The sequence below is a fragment of the Chelmon rostratus genome, chromosome 16, assembly GCF_017976325.1.
Source record: "Chelmon rostratus isolate fCheRos1 chromosome 16, fCheRos1.pri, whole genome shotgun sequence".
NCBI lineage: Eukaryota > Metazoa > Chordata > Actinopteri > Chaetodontiformes > Chaetodontidae > Chelmon > Chelmon rostratus.
In genome coordinates this window covers 14553759-14574938 of record NC_055673.1, presented here as the reverse complement: position 1 = coordinate 14574938, position 21180 = coordinate 14553759, and the positions used below count along the sequence as shown (strand labels likewise).

General features: G+C 44.3%; 1 protein-coding gene across 1 annotated transcript; it reads right to left on the bottom strand.

The window, feature by feature from the left end:
• Nucleotides 1–1140: 1140 nt before the first annotated feature.
• cpne4b (copine IVb) lies at nucleotides 1141–19956 on the bottom strand. Its single transcript, XM_041955974.1, has 16 exons — nucleotides 19818–19956; nucleotides 15979–16169; nucleotides 12907–13086; nucleotides 10450–10521; nucleotides 10150–10224; nucleotides 9480–9563; nucleotides 9274–9363; nucleotides 7392–7490; nucleotides 7150–7236; nucleotides 6332–6391; nucleotides 6094–6227; nucleotides 5824–5878; nucleotides 5557–5608; nucleotides 4841–4974; nucleotides 4198–4434; nucleotides 1141–1272 (listed from the first exon to the last, which is right to left on the bottom strand). Exons 1-16 carry the CDS (start codon nucleotides 19954–19956, stop codon nucleotides 1141–1143), a joined length of 1821 nt encoding a protein of 606 aa, XP_041811908.1.
• Nucleotides 19957–21180: the final 1224 nt, after the last annotated feature.

The following is a 21180-nucleotide window of genomic DNA, read 5'->3' as shown; positions in this document are numbered from 1 at the left end:
TTTTTATACCTCCTAATTGCATGTCTGAACACACACAGGCAACGCTGCTTTTGTCAATTGGGAAAGTACATTTTTTTTACATAAATTCCTTGGAGACTTAATCTTACCGTGGCCATATCACTACATGTCTAAACCCAAATCTAACTCTAACATTTACCAAGGAGCAAGTCTCAATCGAAAATTTTATGGTTTGCCTTGTGGTGACCAGCTTTTTGTCCCCAAAACAGAGGTAAACCACCTTTTGTGATGGTGTGAGAACAAAAAATACAACATGATTAACACGTGCACACAAACTTCAGATCACGCTAAAATGAGAAAACCAAAGTGTCTTTATTATAATCAACATGCAGAATACAGAAAAAAAACAGTTTTCAGCTCACAGATGAGTGTCTACCACACACGCTTTGCTATCCTCCCCAAACTCTTTACAATGTAAGAAGGTTAATAAGAAATTATTACAATTATTCTGTTCATTTCCATTTAGCAAAATCTCCAACAAAATCTGTAGAAAAGAACCCAAAACACCCAATACAACCCTGAATGTCACTCAAATGACAGAGATACTTTATTTCATAACTAGCAAGCAGCTACTGGAGATTGGATATTAGCAGGAGCTGAATTATGCATGCATTTATGCAGTACACTAACAGGGGCACTACCAATTCCATAAATAACATTTGCAATGCTAATTCTAAGCATTTCCAGCTATGCAATCACATATTTTGGCTTTCCTATCCACAAATCTTTTGGCCTATGTACTTGCTAGTTATCTGAATAAGGTAGGAGTGTCATTCTTTTTTTGGGTGGGCTATTGTCTGAGTCTGCATGCTGGTTCAGAAGACGGCTCTTATTTCTATAAACATCTTTCAGATGTACAGTAGATAGTAATAATTTCCCAGGTGATGCCACTGTGGCCAAACATGCAATAGTAATCAATGGAATAGTTCAAATTGTTTCACCAGAACGAGCTAATTCTCTGAGCTAGACTACTGTATGTAGTATGGTTATGTGTACATGTTTGTGTGCATGTGTGCTTGTGCTTTTGCAATGTGTATATGTATTATACAGTACATAAAGTATATATATGTTATATATATATGTGTGTGTGTATTTGGGTGTATGTCTGCATGTATTCCATCGTCAGGGGCTGAAGGTTCTTGTGGATTCGAAGTCTGACATGCACTTGGGTTTGATGCCTTTAGCGTTGTAGTAATCCACCACCTGGTTCGGAACTTCTGCCAAAACACTCTTAGCCAGTGCGGCTGGGGAAGCCTAGAAACACACACACAGACAGAGAGAGGAGGAGAGAGGTCACAAACGCACACACTTCACCGGTCATGCGTGACTTGACAATGCTAGAATTTACTTTTGGGCCAGATGCTGTCAAAGGTCTGGACCAGTGAGGCCGATGTGATCAGACAAGCTCATTTGACAACCTCACAACATCCCCGCTTTCACGTATTTGCCCCGTAGTACCTTGGCTTGGGTTCTATATGCTTGTATGTGCTCAAGGAAAAGAAACGCATCAGATCTTGTCTATTTATAAAGAGAAAAAACATGCATGAAAGACGACTCTTTACACTGTGATTATGTGCTTTAGCTATTGGTGCAGTTTATGCTGTATGAGGCAATGCTAAGTTGTCCAGTTGTCCTAGCTCGATGGATTTTGCTATTATTTCAAAAAGTCCAGCTCCTATTTTGGTGCATTGACAAAACTTAAGGCTCACCACTTCATGGAAAAGGTATGTTTTCCTAACAGGGACTACTGCATTTTAAAACTGTGTTGGAAACGTCTGCACTGAATTAAAACCAATAGATTAACCCTTTTCTTGACATTATTAATGGGAGCCATTCATAGCTAGGATGCATGTTGTAAAATTTAAATCATATTAGCCTTGTAGTCTATATCTCATCCCAGCTGAGTGTTTATTATGATATCTTCAATTCTGAGCTATTATGTTCTCTAGATTTCGAAATGATGATGAATTGAATTAACAGTAATCCATCCATTTTAAATGCACAGTAAAAGTGCAAAATATTGAGATAATACAAAAAGACTAAAAACTATACTTATACTCAGGACTGGAAAAAAGAGGGAAAACATTCCTATACACACACACACAGACACACACACGCACGCACAAACACATACTGTAATCACACACACGTACAGGACAGCCACTTGTCTCCATGCACTCACATACTCCCACACCACACACACATCTGAATCCTCAAAGTCAGAGAGTCTGTCGTACTCCGTCTCACATAATTCCCTGAGACAATGCATCATCAAAGTGCACCCACCGCGACCCCCCCTCTCATTTCCACCCTCCTTCTTCCTCTCTCTGCTCCTATCTACCTGTTATCCCCCTCTCTGCCTGTCACACAGCAGCTCCGTCCTGCTAATCCCTTCTGAAAAGAAACGACAGAGCAGAAAATCACCTCTCCACCTCTGTCACACACTCCCTCGCTCCCTTTTGTCTTTAGCTCCGGTCTCCCGTTGACCCCCTTCCAACACCGCCGCCGCCACTGGGCGCTGCCTCTCTCCCTCCGCCCTCCTCCTCTGGTTCCTCCAGATTTATTCTTCACCTCTCCTCTCTGACTCTCTCTGTGTACTTTTGGGTAAACTATACTTTCCAATTCCGTCCTGCATTCTCCCCCCTCTCTTTCTGTTTAGCTGGGAGGTAATTGGTTGATTTCTCAACCTGTCACAGACCTGACTCACCATTGCAGCCCCAGCCAAACAGACTCTGTCAAAGCCAGGAAAAAATTAATGCCACCAGAGAGAGACACACACAAACACAGGAGGAGATAGCTGATGCGTTTTGACGAGTCCACCAAGCATATTACACCCACACATTTACACACGTTACCCCCTGATGCAGCACTGCGTGCCACCCACCCGACACACACACACACACACACACACAGACACACAGATACTGCTGAAGTGGAACTTTCTAAATGCCGTCACTTGCCCTAAGTGGATACTTTTTGAGTAACTGAAAAAAATACTTAACTCTGCAGCACTGAGTACTGAAATCAGTTGAGGTTTGAAAACTGGAATCTAACGTTTCTGAGTCTGTTTACTTTGATCACACATTTGCACACATTTCCTCTAAATCACAGTTCAGCAATTAAGTTTTGGAGCGTGTTCATTTGGCAGACAAAATTTCACAGGATGGTGGAAATACAGGCCTCTACAGTGTTTTGATGTGTTGGTTAGTTTTGGGACTGCATCCAGCGGCAGACGTTAAAGCTACTTGGTTTATGCTTGAATTAAAATGTTGTTGTTGCTATCATCTTTTAAAAAAAAGTCTCCAGCATGTCAAGTGACACCTATTTGTGCTTGTGAGACCTAAATCTGTTAGGGACCTAGGCTACAGCCGAGGAATTAAAAATGTGTTCGAACTCAAGGGGTTATTTTTCCATTTAAAATCTATCCTGTGTAAGTTTGCTGAACAGCAGCAAGTGGCCATTACAGAATAACTGTGAGTGCGAGTTAAAAAGTGGATTGTATCTTTAAGATTACTCTACCTCATGTCTCCACCACACGCCGTTCATGCAGCCTGGTGCTGAACGAGGCACAGCAGCCACGGGTTGCATGCTTGCGAGCCGTGTGTGTGTGCGTTATCTACAGTAGAGCATGTCGCAGTTTTAAGAATAAAAAAAGATCTAACCCACAGGCCGCTATTAGCCTGCCGCTGCTCTTCACCATCATTTTTCTGGTTTCAACAAAGGAAGAGAAAAGGAGGTTTGTAGAAAAGCGGAAAAATAACCTCAGGTGCTGCACTGGCAACGGTATTGAAACACTTAAAGCGATACTTAGCCCCACTTAGAGCCGTTGTTTTAAGCTTGTGGCCCTGATATGAAATTTCTTAACCCTTCATGACTAGATACTCTAGACCTCGAATTTCTTATTCTCTTTAATGTTGTTCCCCAGCTTGAGAGAGCTCTGAAGTTTTGTGGTATCCACTACACTTATGCTTGCTGTGAAGAAGTAGAAACACAAGGTACAAAAATAGGTGAAAAACAGCACCTAGTGCAGAAATCCGTCCTTCTGCATTCTTACATTGTGCCTCATTTGTGTATGTCTTGATGCTGTCGGACTTCCCTTGAGAATTAGTTCTGTGATCTTTCCAAAAATTCAAGACTTGTATCCCTCGCCCTTTACCCCTCCTCCCAACCGCCACCCACGTGTTTGAAATCCTTGAAGGGGACAAACTGGACGATGTCACGGAGGACCGGCTCGCCCTTCGGTGAACGAAGGATCCCGTCGTCCCCGTCCAGTATTTGCATGTCCGTGAAGTCTGCGTTGCCCACGCCGACGATGATGACGGACATGGGCAGGTGGGAGGCGTGCACGATGGCCTCTCGCGTGTCCGCCATGTCGGTGATGACGCCATCTGTCAGGATCAGCAGGATGAAGTATTCCTGGTGGGACGGGGGAGAAATTTGTGGGTGGGAGGGAGGAGGATGTGGGGAAGGAGGAATAGATGTTCGATGAATTTTATGTTTTAAAAGTGGCTTCTTTTCAGGGGCTAATTTGAATAAAACTCATTCTAATCCACTGGAGAGCCAGAGAGAAGCGGGAGGCATTAAGGCAGAGAGGAATTTGTGCTGTAAAATTTATGACTGGAATTAAATTAATATCAATCACCCCCTCCCGCATTTCAATTCATCTCTTTTGCCTCTTCTTGTCCCATCTTTATCCTCCACTGATGTCTCACTTTGTGTCACAGCTATTTGTCTCCCCTTGTCTCCCTGTCCACCAGTGCAAATTGCAACATTCACAACGACACAAATAAAACGGTCCAGACTTTCTCATTCTCTCTCTCACCATGGCCTCTTTGGTGTGCATCTCCTCGGAGGCGGACGAGGCCACCTTCTGGATGATTGGGGCTATGTTGGTGGGCCCGTACAGCTGGATCTTGGGGAGGCAATTCTGGTAGGCCTCCACCACGCCTTGGATCCCTGCAGCACACGCACGCACACACACACACACACACACACACACACACAGGTTATTTTGCTGCTTGTTTACTGTCTGCCTGTGTGTTGCAGTGCACTTTGCTGACCTCGCCAAGTCAAAGTTCTCGTACTTGCAAAAGTATCTGCTAAAACACGTCAGACTCTGCACATGTGATTGCATTCCGACGTGACTGGGCATTTTTCATTCCTGTATAGGACACACACACACACACACACACACACACCTTCACGGCAGGAACGCAGCTACGTGGGGAGAGCAGCACAGAAGCCCATTTCACACATACAGATTAGTGTTGTTTTTCTCTGTATCTTAGAGCCGGAAATATTTCCTGCAGCACAGCGACAATTCTCCCAGCTGTGTGTGTGTGCATGCCAGTGTGTGTTCATATGTGTGAGAGGAATTAACGGAGGGAGGGGGCAGATATAGAGGAAGAAATATGGGCCTGACAGCGAGGGAGAGATGAGAGGCATGCAGTAGCGATACTGGAGGATTGCTCTGGTCCTGTGATGTATGAATGTGATGATTTCTGTGAGTCGAGGAGTCAAGTGTGTTTGATAGCTCACCAGCACATTCAGGATTGTCCTCATCAAAGTTCACGGCGAAATCGTGCGAAACCTTCATGTGGGGCAGAGAACACAGAGCCTCTTACCCGCCACGTCAAACCAAACACTCAGCAGAACATGTTAGTCCAATTTTGGTTGACAGATGCATTCTCTTTTCATGTTGATCAAAAGCAAGCTGTGCCTCCTGGACGGGATCTAAAATCTTAAGTAGCCAGAGCTCCCCCTGCAACTGCAAAAACACACGTACACTCATCCAGCGTGTCCTACCTTGAAGTCAGGTGGTATCAGAGCTCCAAAACCAAACGCAGGGAACATTTTATCGCTGGAGAAAGAGAGAATCGGAGAGAAAACATAAGTGATGGATGAAGGCTTTGAGATTTATGCAACTTTTTATATGAAGAACACGTGGAAATCTCTTCATGCACACTTTCATCAAATGATTTGGTCCTCAGAGGGTGAATCTAGCGTGTGTTTGCATGTGTGTGTTTGAATGTGTGTCGGCATTAGCTAAACGATGATTGATGGAGTGAGCTCTACCTGTCATAGTCTTGGCAGATCTCCCCTACCGCCACCAGCGCTTTGAGGTACTCGTTGGGCTGGTAGGGGTGGATGTAGTGGAGGGAGCAGCTGTTTCTGGGATCCCCATTGGACGCTGTGAAGTCTATCGCCACCTGGGACAGCAAGACACACATGCATGCGCTCAGGCAGCGTGAGTAGGCACGAACGACGACATGCTGCTGCTAATACTGAGGAGATTATATGTGACAAAACTCACTGTGAACTGAATTTGGCAGCCTCCCATGATGTAATCCAGGAAGGAATACATTTTGATGATCTGTCAGGGGGGAGATGGAGAAATTTAAGATGCAATATGATAAAAGCTGAACGAGGTGGATGTGGCTGTCGATGCAGCTGAAGCAAAAATGCCAACTATTTACTGGTTCCAGCTTCTCAAATACGAGCATTTGCTGCTTGTCATTGTTTGATTTCCTTGCAAATTTAATATTGGTTGAACAAAACAGTCTATTTGAAGGTGTCACCTTGGGCTCTGGGAAATGGTATGATGGGTATTTTTCATGGTAATCTGACATTTAAACAGCAAACGACTAATCAACAAAACATTAAAGGCACCGTGTGCAGTTTTTTGACCACTAGTAGCGCTGTGGAGCAGATAATTTAAGAAGTGGGTCGTGCCTGAGGATGCACACACACACACACACACACAACGTGACACACGTCACTGCCACTCGTTTCACACCACTCCCTTAATTGACAGTTGGTGACAGTAATACAGCAGGAAGTGTAGAAATGTGTCAATGAAGGCAGAGAAGAAGAAGGCTGCTAGCAAGCAAACATGGGCGTGCAGGATTAAAAATAATTTGCAAATGTTGAATGAATGGAGAATTCAATTTGTTTGATACGCCACAAGGAAACAAGCTGTGTGCTTTGGTGAGAAACGCTGAATATAAACATGAATTTTGTTGATTTCTCAGAAAACTCCACAGGGAAACTTTAAAAAGTAGTCATTATTTGCAGCCCTATTGACGTGTGACTCAAACAGGGAGGGACTGCAGGAAGGAGAAGGATATTTACCTTACAGTGGTTGAGGATGACCACACCAGAGTTTCTGTAATTCTTCTTCTTCAACTGGTATTTAGGGTTGATGCACTCCCACTGAATCTAGACAAACACACACATATTTAATGTTAATGCTGGTGCAGCTTTGGGTGCGGTGCGAGGACGGGAGGATCGCATGTGGGCTCAAAACAGAACATCCATCAATTTATTCAGATGGCCGTGTGTGGAAATTTGCACTTGCGTGTGTTTGTGCTTACCTGTTTGCCCTCCTGCTCTGCTCGCACCTCCTTAAAGGTGGTCTGAAACTCCCCAATAAAGTCATGTTTGCCGTTAGAGTCCCAGTCCCAAACTGTGCACTGAGAACATACACAATCGCACACAGCCATTCGGTTAGAGCGTAGCTGCAACACTCTCGCCTAAACGCACGCGCGCACACACGCACGCATGGCATGCAGGGAAATGCCATGCTGAATGATTGATAAGGCGGTGTTGGTGGGGGGGCAATAGAGCGGTGAAATATTAATCTGAGGATGCTGAGAGGGACGTGGCTTAAGAGACAGCTTTGTGTGTGTGTGTGTGTGTGTGTGTGTGTGTGTGTGCGTTTGTGTGTGTGTTTAGGCGTAATAGTTTTTTTTGTCTCAGAGGAGCTACTAGACAAGAAAAATGGCCTCAATCACCAGTGAAAAGTGCAGGTCAGGGGGCCAAGGCTTAGCACATGATAACGAAACAATCCCACCATTTCAAAAGGTGACAAAAGGCACCAATATATGGACCGCCCTGCAGAGATTGTACAATCAATAATATTCAATAAAGTTGGCCAATAGAGACATATGTTGACACACACACACAGACAAAAATGCTTCAAGCTTTAATGGCTTTGAATGAGTAATTTTGCTCTTGAGCCTTGTGACCTTCTTGCCTGAGGTCACCCACAACAAGTGATCGGAACCAATCCAACAGCGCTTGATTGAAAACAATGACCGTCAGTAATCCCCTTATTTCCTGTCCCCCACTTAAGCTGCTGAGTGCCAGCTTTTTTTGCCTGTGTGTGTGCGCGTGTGATCATTTGTGGTTCACGTGCGTGTCCGTCTGTCGTTTCTGCATGTGAGGGAGCGTGCGCTGGCTTTTGCAGCCTTGCTTCCACTTCAAGTTGCTGCGAGCTGTGCGGGAGAGTAATGAAAAAATGAAGAACCTCCGTTCCATTCACTGAATACTAACTGTAGGACGGAGAGTGAGACAGAGAAAGAGGGGGGAGGAACAGAGGGACGGCAAGAAAAGTGGAGAGGCTGAGAACCAGAGAGGGAAACATACAAAGGGGGAGACAGACAGACTCTGCAGAGGAGGGTTATGCATTTATGCATTGGTCAGTTAAGAGCCCGGTGAAAAGGAAGCACTGGTCTGAATAGAAATCTCTGCCCTGCCATTTCTCACTATTGCTCTGACGCTTCAAACAGGTAGCCCTGGAAACCATAGCCGATGTGTGGCGCGTGTGCCTGTGTGTGCGCCTGTGAGCGCGAGTGTGCGAGCCCTTTCTCCTGCCGTCAGGAGCCATGCAGAGTTAAGACGCCTTTGAATATTTAATGAACAAGCTCATGTTTATTCATGGGAAAGAATTACTGTTTGGAGCTGATGTGCGGCCACCACTTTCACACATACGCACACACACACAGACGCGCACGCGCAGATCTATTCCGGCAAGTAAAGGTGAGAGTTTAGGACGACCGCTGAGCTCTTTCACACCCGTCCGGCTCTTTAAATATCACTTTGACATCAGGAAAGGCGGCACATGACCTGAACTCAACTCCTGGAGAAGAAAATGGGAGGAGACGGTTGAGGGCGCTTTGTGACTTGGTTTGATTCAGTTGCATACTTGAGGCTATGTGGGATTTTGGCAATGCTTGTGCTTTACAAATCTCATCATTTGTATGCTGCACAAAAAAGACACCTTGCAAAGAAACACCCGCGGGCCTTCAGGTGATGTTTGGCCTTTACCTCTAAATAAGCACGTGTATCCCTGGGGGCACTCAAACAACGAAGGGTGCTGTGGCCGAGGCGCTCAGACTGTTGCAGATTAAGGTTAAATAAAATGATGCCGCTATTACTCTGACCTGCAGAAAAGTAGTTACAGTTCAGACTCACCTTTAGCTCCCTGTCATGGTCACCACTGCAGAGTGTGTTCAAGGAAACTTTGAAGGATTTCCAAACCGGGCTCAGGTTGTTCATGACCGTCTTCAACGTACAGTGCACACAACATCACAGTTTTTGTTAATCGCAGGCATGAAGCGGTAAATAACACATCTTACGCCGCGTAACGCACGTGTGTGTTTGTGTGTGCTTGTGCTTACCTCAGTTCTGTGGACGAGCGACTCGGTCCCGTCATTGTTTATTCTAAAGATCTCCAGGAAAGGGTCTGATTTGCTGAAAAAATCCTTCAGAGGGAAAACACGCACGTAAGGCATTGCCTCAGAACTGCCTTTGATCACCATAAATCATTCATATAATAACAGAATTGTTATTTCACCCCAGTTTTCTCCCTTTCTTCCTTGTTTCTTCCACCCATCCCTCTCCTGTGCTCTCCAATTTATCCACCCCTCCCATGCTTTCTTCCATCTTTCCCCCTAAGGCACAACTTGTTTGGATTAGTCATCCGTGGCCGTGCGTGTATGTGTGTGCGCGTGGAGGCTGAAAATTAATATAGTTATCTGTGTGTGTGGTGGGGTGGGTGAGATAGGAGGGGGCTATTGTGGAGTCAGGGGGAAGGTGCCCACCTATCTCAGCAGGCCTCCTCTAATGCCAGATTGCACTCCTGTGCATTGTGTGTGAGTTGCTTCTTCATGAAATCCCACAGCCATCCACCCACATACTTCTTCACACACACACACACACACACACACACACACATAAACCTGCCTGACTGTGCGCACACACAGACTAACTCATATCTCTGAATATTAATGCTGCTCAAATTTACAGGAAAACCACACACTTTCAGTGTTTTTGGAGGCGCACACGAACCTTGTCGTCTAACTTGCGAGCGCTGAAGGAGAGTTCAACGTAATCGTCATTGCCAGACAATTCCTCTGCTGTCACCTTTGGAGGGGTGTGGGGGGTGGGGTGAGAGGGAAGAAAAGGAGGAGGGGGAGACACACAGAGAGGTGGGAGAAGAAGGTGAGAGAAAATGAGATGGAAATGAGGAACAGAGCAGATTGAACTGGCAACATCATCAAATTAATTATCTTCAGAGAGTCTGAGTGCACAAAGTGGTGCGTGCGGGGTTTGCGTGTGTGTAAGTGGTGGGCTGAAACAGTGTCATACCGTTATTGAAGACTTTCCAGCAGTGTTTCCCTGCTTGAGTAGAGCTTTGGTCAGTTTCCTCTGAGAGACGATCTGAAACAAACAGACTCCACGAAATCAGCTCACATCTCGCAGTGTTTCCCCTCAGAGGGGCAGCTTGCCCTGCTGGTTTCACCCCGGTATCGCCACTGTTAGCGTACGGCTGCCTACTAACACATCCAATGGAAGTAAAGCAGCATGGTGGAGTCACCTTTATCAGTACCTGCCAAATGCAATTTCCCATGGTGTTGTATCATTGCTTTGATCTGCCAGCTCCTTGACGCTTCTCACCCACTACTATTTTGAGCTGGCCAGGTGTTGGACCACATGAGCTTTGAGACTGGCTGCTCAGGTTAACATGGGGAGGCAGGTGAGATCCACTGAGTGTCAACCACATGCACATATGAACCGAAACTATGAGCTTAAAGCACCTGGCAGCTGCAAACAGTTGGACATGCTGGTGGTCTCAGTGAGATCAGCAGGGCTAAAAATTCATTAAAATTACAGGGAGTCATTTGATCCAAAGAGCAAAAGTGATTCATATGCAGGTGTTTCGCACTGGAGGATAATTACTGGAGTGCCTATATATACACTTACGTTCTTCTACTTAGCGTAAAGAAGCTCTATGACTGGAAGCTTGTATGTATACATACAGTGCACAGATCTGAGTGTTTTTGTGTTCAGTTCTGATGTAAAAATCAGTTGGTGGAAGCTTTAAATATATTAATTTTAAAATCAAACATCATTACAAGGTAAAACAGAGGAAAAATTCCTTGTTTTAAACGTTATTCAAATCTGCAATCATTTCTTTCGTGGCCACTTGGAGGCAGCAGAAGCACATTTGTAAGTGCTACATGCTGCTTTTAAGTTGATATAGCTGACTTAAAATGAGGTTGCCACATCCAGCGGACATGGAGCTGCATTAGCATTCATCTGGAGCCGCGTCCTTGGCTACAAAATGAGTGTAACTCACATAGTCTCTCCACTAGCTCCTGAGAAAGATATCTGGCTCCTCAGCTTCTAAATGCTCAAATATGGCCACCAGCTGATCGAAACAATGAGTTGAAAGGCACAATAAAGCGGTGTGGAGCTGAGGGGATAATTCTCTGTGGCTTTATCACAGCTTCTCTGTTATCAACTTCAATTTTCACAATAGTGGATTTATATTAACTGATCAGTTGCTATCACTCACTCAGCTTCTCATACAGCGCTGATATAATGCTGTCTTTTTTCTTAACAATGCTCTGGATAAGAGGCGGCATCCAGAACGTTGGCAGCATGTTATCTCATTCCAGTAAACCTCCCTGGCTCGCACTTTCACAATCCTCTTCCTCCATGTCAATTATGTCAGTTCTCCCAACTATTGTAAATCCACCAGCTTTATGTTGCTGATAGCGTCTCTGACAAAGAGAAGCAGAAACAGGGACTTTTTCGAGTCTCTGCTTTCGCTTTCCCTTCCACTCAGTGTGACTTAACTGCTAATTTCCTGAAATCAACTTACTCAACGTGCTAATGAGTGTCACGCAATTACAATGTTCCTTTTTAAATGATCTGGGATATTTATGAAGCACATGAATAAAGCAAATCTTTAAATATTGATTACAGCAAGATCATTAAGGGCAAACAACACCATTAAGGGAGGAAGAAGGATGTATTTATTAGCATATGCACATGTACATGCTTTGAAAAAACAGTTTGAAGCACCCTCAGGGCTTTATGTAACTAAGGGCTCAAGGACAGTGAAAGCTCAGTGTAAATGCAAATAGTGACAGTAGCCGACCTCAAGTGAAAAGATCACATTAGGATTCCACCCACGGCTAAAGTTGGCCTCTCTAATCTTAAAGTTGCTCTCTCACCCCGATTAAACTACACATTTACTGATACATACATTTAATATCCCAGCAAGCTCAATGCACCTTACAAAGGATTACACTCTCCAGTCCTCACACTCAGGCTGCATTCATGCATGCATGTTCTACAAAGCTAAACATAACACCCGCTGTATGTGATACACTGGTTACATGCAATTTGTTGGCTGCACTGATGCACACAAATGCCTTCCTGCCATGCATTCACCTGCACGAGCATACGCTCATCATACGCATTTGTGGTTCTTACAGTGAACTCACTGTAACGTGTGCAGATGCTCAACATGTGAACTCTAAACTTCACTCACAAGCACCACTTAGCTTGTGCAGTGGCCTGCCAAACACGCTGTTTCATATTCAGTCCTATAAGCCTGAGTGCTAGGAGATGTATGTTATATTGAACAGTGTACAATGGAGGGAGACATGGCGAGTGTAACATCCAACAGTGATATTAATCACATGTGAAAGATTACAGTGAGTGTCCAGGAGAATCACACCTTTTATTTCTTCTGATTCTCACTCTTCTTAACTAATCTGCATGTTTCCTTCCTATGACCCACATATGACTGACCTGTCCTAAGGTGCACTCCATGGCTCCCAGGAAGTCAGCATCACGGAGGCCATTGTTGCCAGAGCTGATGTCATGAAGTTCAAAGCGGAGCCTCTGCACCTCCTCAAAGTAGTAATCCACCAGGAAGATCTTGGAGAAGACTGGGCTGCTGCTGCTACGAATCACCTCTGTACGGTCAACCTGCAAAAACACGTGCACAGAGGCAGGAGTGCATGGACACACGCACACAAACATACACACACACACACACACACACACACACACACACACACACACAACACATACAACTAGGTTAGGTACCCTTGAAGTCAAGGACTTTTTGGAATCTAAAAGACTCAATTTTCAATGTTCTCAGTTTTGCCCAAGCAAAAAGCCCAGAGGATCACATGATACATGACACGTGATAGGAGATTTGGTAAATGGACCAGCATCAAACATTAATTTATAAATGATACTGTCAAATTGATTTTAAAAATTCCATTATTGATTTCTACATCTATCAAGCTATTTAATGTTTTTTCCAATGTCCAATGAGATAGAAAATAATAAATAGTTTTATGATGGAATTCATTTTTTTACATATTGATTCATTAATCTATAAACTCTAATTAATTATTGTCATTTACTTACTAGTTCATGACCATTTGTAAGACCACCTTCATACATATTGATCAACACATCTAATAACAAACAACTAAACCTTATGCTATTCTTGTGTTATACAGACGCGAGGAGTCAATATTTTCATATCATTTTATGTTTTTTTCAAATAACGAGAGACAGCAGCTGTTTCATAAAACTGCTCTTTCATTCTTGTCAGCTTCACTTTGAATAGAGTTCTTTTATGGACAAAGCGGACTGAGGTATGAAGATTTCATTCAACAACCGACGCACTGCCACTGCACATTGATTGTGAACCTCAGCAGACTTTTCAGCACTGCAGCAATCAGCACAAATAGCCATTACCACATTGTTTACACTTATCAAGTTGAGAATTGGGAATATGGATTTTTCTTGATAGCTAAAATCACACAGGGTGTTTGACGACACAGAGAAGTGACTATAGTTGCAACATTGATCTCGCATTTTCTTCTCTCTAACTGCCTGACACAGAAAGGAATAGAAAGCCGAACAAAGGTCTGTCTCAGAGCTGCCAACAAAAATATCCAACACTAGCAGCAACGACTGGGTCCCTTTTATTGTTGATAACCCTTTGGCACAGACACACACACACACACACTTTTGAGTAGACTCAAAAGTGAATGGCACACCAGAAGACACAACAAACACACACAAACAGATTTGGCCTTTTTCTGACACTTACCTCAATAGGCTGGCATCTCATTAAAGCAAAAAGAACACATAAATGCACAAACACACACACACACACACACACACACACATACACACACACACACACACACACACTCGCACACACAAACAGTGGCTTGAACACTCCCTCTCTGCAATTATCCAATTAAGAGACTCTGAATCTGATGGGTAGCGGTAACATTTGTAAATTTCCACACTCCCACAAAGAGGCACACACACACACACACAAACACACACACACACACACGCACATGCACACGTGCACACATGCACACCAGTTTATGGTGCAAATTAGCTTTTTGTGGAGTCTCCAAAGACAGAGTAATGCTGCACTACTTTCTGAGCACTTGATCTTGAGCCCCTGTGGAAACTGTGTGTGTGTGTGTGTGTGTGTGTGTGTGTGTGTATGTGTGTCTGTGTGTGTGTGTGTGTGTGAGTAGAGCTCGCACCTGTGCCAGTAAACGAGCAGCATGTGTGCGAAACCATGTACGCGTACAAACGTCTGCTAGCGTGGGTCACTGTAGCACTGTGCATGCGTGGGTGTGTGTACGTACATATTTAAAAGGACAATTCAGCGGCATATGTCTGTCTTTCCCAGAAAAAAAGGGCATAAGATAAGAAGACGGATAAAATTCCTCTAGACTGATCTCTTCCCCCATGCTGCGTTTTTCCAAAGTTCAACTAATACATGCGCCAGCGCCACCGGTGAGACTTCAATGGGAATAAGAGGTTTCTCAAAGCCCTGAAAGAGCAGGTTGGGTCTTGAGCAAGTGGAACATTTACTAGCATTTCACTTCCCTTTCCTCTTACATTTTTCAAGTGCTAAAAAAAATCTCTTCTAGGATGATTTTGCCTCCATCTATTTGAGATTTGTTATTGAGTACAATGAGCCCTAAAACCGCCCATGATTCCAGGAGAAAAGGAGTTTGGCGCTCTCATTATTTTCAGTGTATCAAAACGATTGGGGCAGACAACTGGTCCCGGAGAAGTCGGGAAGAGAAACAAAAGCAGCACACCTTCCATTTCAAGGCGACAAAAGCATCCGGATAGATAAAATGCAATCCATACACTAATCCTTGCATGCTTTGATTTCTGTGGCCTTCCGCGACAATTAGCATCCATAATTTAGAACTAAACATAAGCCGCAATTTAGTGTGAGAGGGTTAGAGACACAATCACAGCTCTGCTTGATAGCGTAGGTCCTTGATTACACACAATCATTTAGTCAAACATGAATCCAATGACACGCTCGGATAATTTCAAGTGCTGCCTACGGAGAAATTCATAAAGAATCATCTGCCACGGAACCTGAAGAGCAGATGAAGTTTACGCTCCCAGTCTGCTGCACGTCAGGTCACGGACAAGCGGTGAGGATTATGAAAATAATGTAGAAAATCTACAATAAAGTCACCTCAGAGAGACTTCTTTTCACTTAAACTGACACTGGAGCTTGGATCAACTTTGTAGTTCAGAACAAAACAAAAAAACCCACAGAACTCAGATAAGTTGTTTGTGAAATGGTTCAAAGTCCAAGTTTCTACACCATAATACTGCCTGCTGCACAGTGACAAAAAAAGCACTTCAAATGGAACCCTTAATAGATAATAGAGCAACAGAATGCAGCGTGTACATATCAGACTACACGCACATGCATGCAGACTCACACACCTGCAGCTCTCACTCAGAATGTTTTAAAACATGCGTCACGTCAAGCCTTCGTCCCGCCCTCCGTCACCGTACCTCAAACCACTGGCCGTGTGACTGCATCTTCAGCACCACGCAGGGGTCGGGTTTGGAGAGAGCGTCGCGGTCCGAGATGCCCCGGCAGGCAACTCTCAGCTCCACTTTGGTGAGGCACGGAGAGCTGATGAAGCCCAACGTGGCCTCTGCAGACTCGTAGATGTTGCTCATGCTGAACACACAATCGCACACTGAAAGCAGAGGGAGGAAAGATAAAAGAGTTAGATAGATATATAGATAGATGGATAGATGGAGAAATCCAATGCACTGCAGCACATTCGAACTGTTGTTTGCTTTGACTTGGGCAGATGCAGTGGCCCTGACTAAGCAGACAGCACTCAAACTGTTCAAGGTCAGGACTCTGAAGCCACTGAATACCAGACAAGGTCCCCAAATACACACAAACACACACATATAGAACCATATAAACACAAACACACGTGATAACGTGTTTACACATGTCAGTGCAGACAGTCATTTGGATGTATGTCCCAATACTGTGCACAGATAAGAACAAATACAAGTGCACACACACACACACACACGCACGCACACACACACACACACACACACAGAGTGTGCTCTGCTGAGTAACCAGAATAAATCACCAGGTTTCTTATCAGGTTTCTACAGGGTGTATAATGTTCACAGTCCCTGAATAGAATGCTGTCAAGCATCTAATCGCTGTGACACAGAGTTTTCCCATGATAATGTGAAATGAACTGTTAATCATCCAAAATCACATTTTACAATAACGTATATTACAATATCGTCACAATAAAGGCTGAAAATAACCGCGTTTCATTTGTTCAAGGTGAGAGTTCTTGTCTTCTCACGCCGACTAGTATCTTGCTAAAGTAAATCACGCATCCCTTTCAATCCAGGGAATGTGTTAGTAGGAACCATCTCACAGGAACAATGATGCTCAATATCACATACGCATGGCAGTAACACTTAACATGTTACAAGGGAGAACTTTCTTGTTCTTAAAGGTCCCACACATCCATCAACCACCCACACAGGTGCTTCTAATTATTCTGCTTAATCAGAGCTCTTTTCAGGACTGCGTGGGTGTGTGCAGACTCAGCTTGACTGACATCTTCCTCGCTCTCCTTTTAGTTTAGCTGCACCTGTTTGAGCGGAATAACATAACAATGTTCTCAGTGTGACCCCACCCGCCTCCAACCTGATCAGAGATGTATATATTCAGATGTACTGAGAACATCTGGTTGGGTGTGCAGGGCCGTTAAAGGAATAGTTTGAATAATAGTTTTCTTACCTTTAGACAAAGCCAGGCTAGCTGTCTTTATGCTAAGCTAAGATCGAGGCGTCAATCAATAATACTTTACTACCCTCCCAACAAGCCTACAATTTCTAAAGCAGGAGCCAGGAGATGCTTAAACCAAGCTATAAACGCACTGTTATTACATTGGGAATACTGCATTGCATGTATAATGAATCTAAAAATGTATGGATCTATTGTCCCATCCCATAGTGCATTTGGAGAACTGGGTTGAAACCTCGGGTAGCCTCAAGTCCAGTTAGCACAATCTAAAGGATAAGCGCAGATCTGATGTGCTGGATGGTACAAACTGAATATTGATGCAGCGGTCTAGTAGTATCATCCTTAGGGAGCGGAGCTCTCGGAACTGGGTCTGACTCTGACCTGAATGTCTCTCTCTCTCCCTCCCTCTCTCTCCCTCTCTCTCCCTACGTCTTCCATAATTCATGTTCCATGTGTGTGTTGGCTGGTAGTGATTATTTTTAGCTAAGCACACTGAGCGGGCCGCATACAGAGAAATGGACAGAGGGCCACGGGGCAGGTGCGCAACATACAGCAGACCTGTGTGTAGGTGGTGTGTAGTTAGTTGTGTTTCCCCACGTGCCCCCCACCACCACTGCACAGTGGTACTTTTGTGTGTGTGTGTGTGTGTGTGTGTGTGTGTGTGTGTGTGTGTGTGTGTGGGACGCAGCAGATGCCTGTCTGTTCCAGTTGACAGCAGATGACACTGAATGTGACGGAGGATGTGGAAGATTTCTCCAGCTAATGTATAAGAGCTCAGTAGCTGTCACATATGTTTCACGTTGTCAGAGGTGACGAAGAATTTTCATGTCACGCTTCGTCACAGGATCTTGTAATAGCTTCTTGGGCGGGGGGGTGGGGGGGGGGCAAATAGTGGTTATGCAGAGGCTGACAGCTGATTTAGTTTGACATTTCTCTACTGTAATAATAGTAGTCAAATGCACTGGTGAAGATTGTTTAAGTATTAGAGACTGTACTACCCCTGACTGTAGAGACCCCCCACACACACACACAGACACACACACCCAATCTGTCCACATCCCACTCACTCACAGGGCACGTCAAGAAACACGACTGCAGAAAATTGCAATGTTCCACTGTAAAAAAGAGAAAATTGCAGAATGAGAGGCTGAACGCTCACCAACAAGAGCGGTGTGGAGTGTGTGCTCTGAAACGTGTGTGTAAATCAAAACAACACCCAAACAAAAACCAGAATAGTAATGATTGATTGGTGGGCGGTGTGAGGTCTCTTAAAATCATTGCAAGGCTCCTCACTGTCAGCTCTTATTCTCCACACTGTGACAATCAATCATGGCAGAGCTCGATTGCTATGACCCCTCGAGTGTGTGTGTGCGTGTGTATGTGTGTGTGAACGTGTATACGTATGTGACTGTTCACCTTCACATGTTCACGTGTGTAAAGCGACTGTGACAGACGTGACACTAATGATCCAGCCACAGGAAGGTCCGTAACACTCAAGTACACTGTAATTGATGGGTCACATATTGATTAACAGACATAGATGACTAACATCCCCTTCCTGCTACAGGACAGGCAGATGCTGAAGAACTCTGTGGCATGTTATGCAACCCTATATGGAATAATATTCACAGCTGGTGACACCAATATGCTTCCCTGAAAGAGTGGGCACATAAAAGGCAGCTGGGTCTGAGAAAAGACAGAGAGGAGTATCACAAGTGAAGCAGTCTGCCGTTGTGAACTGTCGGTGTTATTAGAGCTGACAGACAGAGAGAACCAGCGAGAGTGAGGGAGACAGAGGTTGTTAGAGGGGGGATTAGAGAGATGGGGCGAGAGGAAAAGCTGGAGAAAGGCAGGCTAGTGAGAGTGAAGAAAGCAGAGGGGAGAGGGGGACGGAGAATGAAGCGGATCTTCCCCTCTCACAGGGCTTATCTTGTCTTATAGCACTCCAGCTGAATAAAATTAAAGCAGGGGCTTTCTAAGAGTAGTCCATAAGGTATTTTCCTTTATCTTCTCTATGAAAGAATCCCCCAAGTCACTGTGAATAACATTTTGCTGGCTGACTTTGTATCTGTTTTATTTTAGAGAATAATTCATAAATGCCAGAAAGTCTCATAAGCTGCTAAACAATAGCAGACTTTTTTCTTGCAGCTGTATCAGGATAAACATCTGATGTCATCCTATCTTTCACTTAATGGCACAAAGCAGAAAAATGTCCAGTGCAGATGTTTGGAATAGCCTCTAAAGCTCTCATGCACCTTGTCAGACATGCATCATCCCGGCTGCTCTATCTCCTGCAGGGAGAAAACTCACCTCAATGACCTGGAGAAAAGACCCGAGCGGAGCCGAAGAACTTCACCGCCGTTTACTTGACAATCACGGATACCTCACCGCTCCCGGACCCATCTCCCTCTCCTCACTCTCTTTGTCTATAGGTTTCCCTCTATCCTCTACACTGCAGAGCTCAGCCGGTTTGGCGCTAACAGCCAAGCAGAGCTGCTTTCTAATTCCCACTGGGCGAGCACGGTGAGGATGCGCTCCGTCCGCCTGGGTTTACTCTGGGTGAAAGATGGGGTGGAGGAGGAGGACGGTGCGCCACTTAACTGGAGTTTGTAATCCGCTGGCTCCATCGGGGGCGCATAGAGCGCACCGTACCCAGGGACCACCGGCCTCCCGGCACAGTCCGTCAGCGCCATCTCGTGGTTGTTGCTGTTAACTGACGCTTGGAAAATTGATTTTCTGGTTCTCGGCTTTGACTGGCTGCGATGCGCCTCACCGGTTTTGTAATAAGCAATGACCACACACCTGAGACCGCTTGGTATAATTTAAAGTTCACGCTGTTCACCAGAGCCGTCGGCTCAGATAAATTTAAAACGTTTCAACACAGTGTGTGAGGCGACTCTGCAGCTGCAACAAACAAAAAAAAAGTCCTATGGGTGCTCCTGGGTCACTTTTTTTTTATTTTTCATCGTTCTCAATGATTCACAGTGTATTTAACCAATTTAATCCCGATTTTTTCCCAGACATGAAAATATCCAAATAAAAGTATATATACTTTCATACTGGTTTACATATCAACACTCAACACTGATATGAATACTGACAGCAAAGCCAAAAAACAACAACAGCATTGTTAACATTGTTACTCTAACATACATTGTAGCATTGTTACTTTTGTACACTTATCTAAATGTTCATATTATAACTTTAATGTAAGATTTAAACTTGTACTTTAGTGCAATATTCACTGTAACATTATCATTTTGACATTTCAGTGCAACACTCACGTCACAGCAGTCCTGTGATGCAGTTACATTGAGTAGCCGCAAATATATTTAAGTAGTTAGACTGAACTATATAAATATATGTATATGTATGTGTGTGTATACACACACACACACAGATAGATAGATAGATAGATAGATAGATAGATAGATAGATAGATAGATAGATAGATAGATAGACACACACCAAATCCTAGTCTAGGACACCAAAATGGCTGGAGCAGACCCTGCATAACGTCCTTCAGTGGCTTACATGGCACATTAAACAGACGATTTTGCCTCATCGTTCCAGAGCTCATCGTCACTGATAACCTTGTTCCTGTCATGATCTGTTTGCATAAATTCAGCACATTATGCGTCCAGCAGCCCGGTTGGCAAATGGCCTGTCTTGCCCGCATACCCATCACTATCACAACCACAGAGGACAGCATCTCTCTCATTTTGAGGGATAACTGCAATGTTGCATGCCTTGTCTTGTCGGTCACTTAGATCCAGGTGATTTGAGGGGGGATATTATCCCCCTTGTTAGTAAAATGACCAAAATGCATCCCCCATGTTAACATCCCTCCTCTCCATCCCCTAGTAACAAAGAGATTGTTTAGTTGAACAACTTTGTTCCAGCCATCCACTTCCCAC

Coding starts and splice junctions, on each gene's coding strand:
- cpne4b (XM_041955974.1), bottom strand. CDS start 19,956: ATGGCGCTGACGGACTGTGCCGGGAGGCCGGTGGTCCCTGGGTACGGT. Junction 16,170..19,817: donor CACCCCATCTTTCACCCAGA/GTAAACCCAGGC, acceptor CTCTGCTTTCAG/TGTGCGATTGTGTGTTCAGC. Junction 7,237..7,391: donor CAGAGCAGGAGGGCAAACAG/GTAAGCACAAAC, acceptor GTGTTTGTCTAG/ATTCAGTGGGAGTGCATCAA.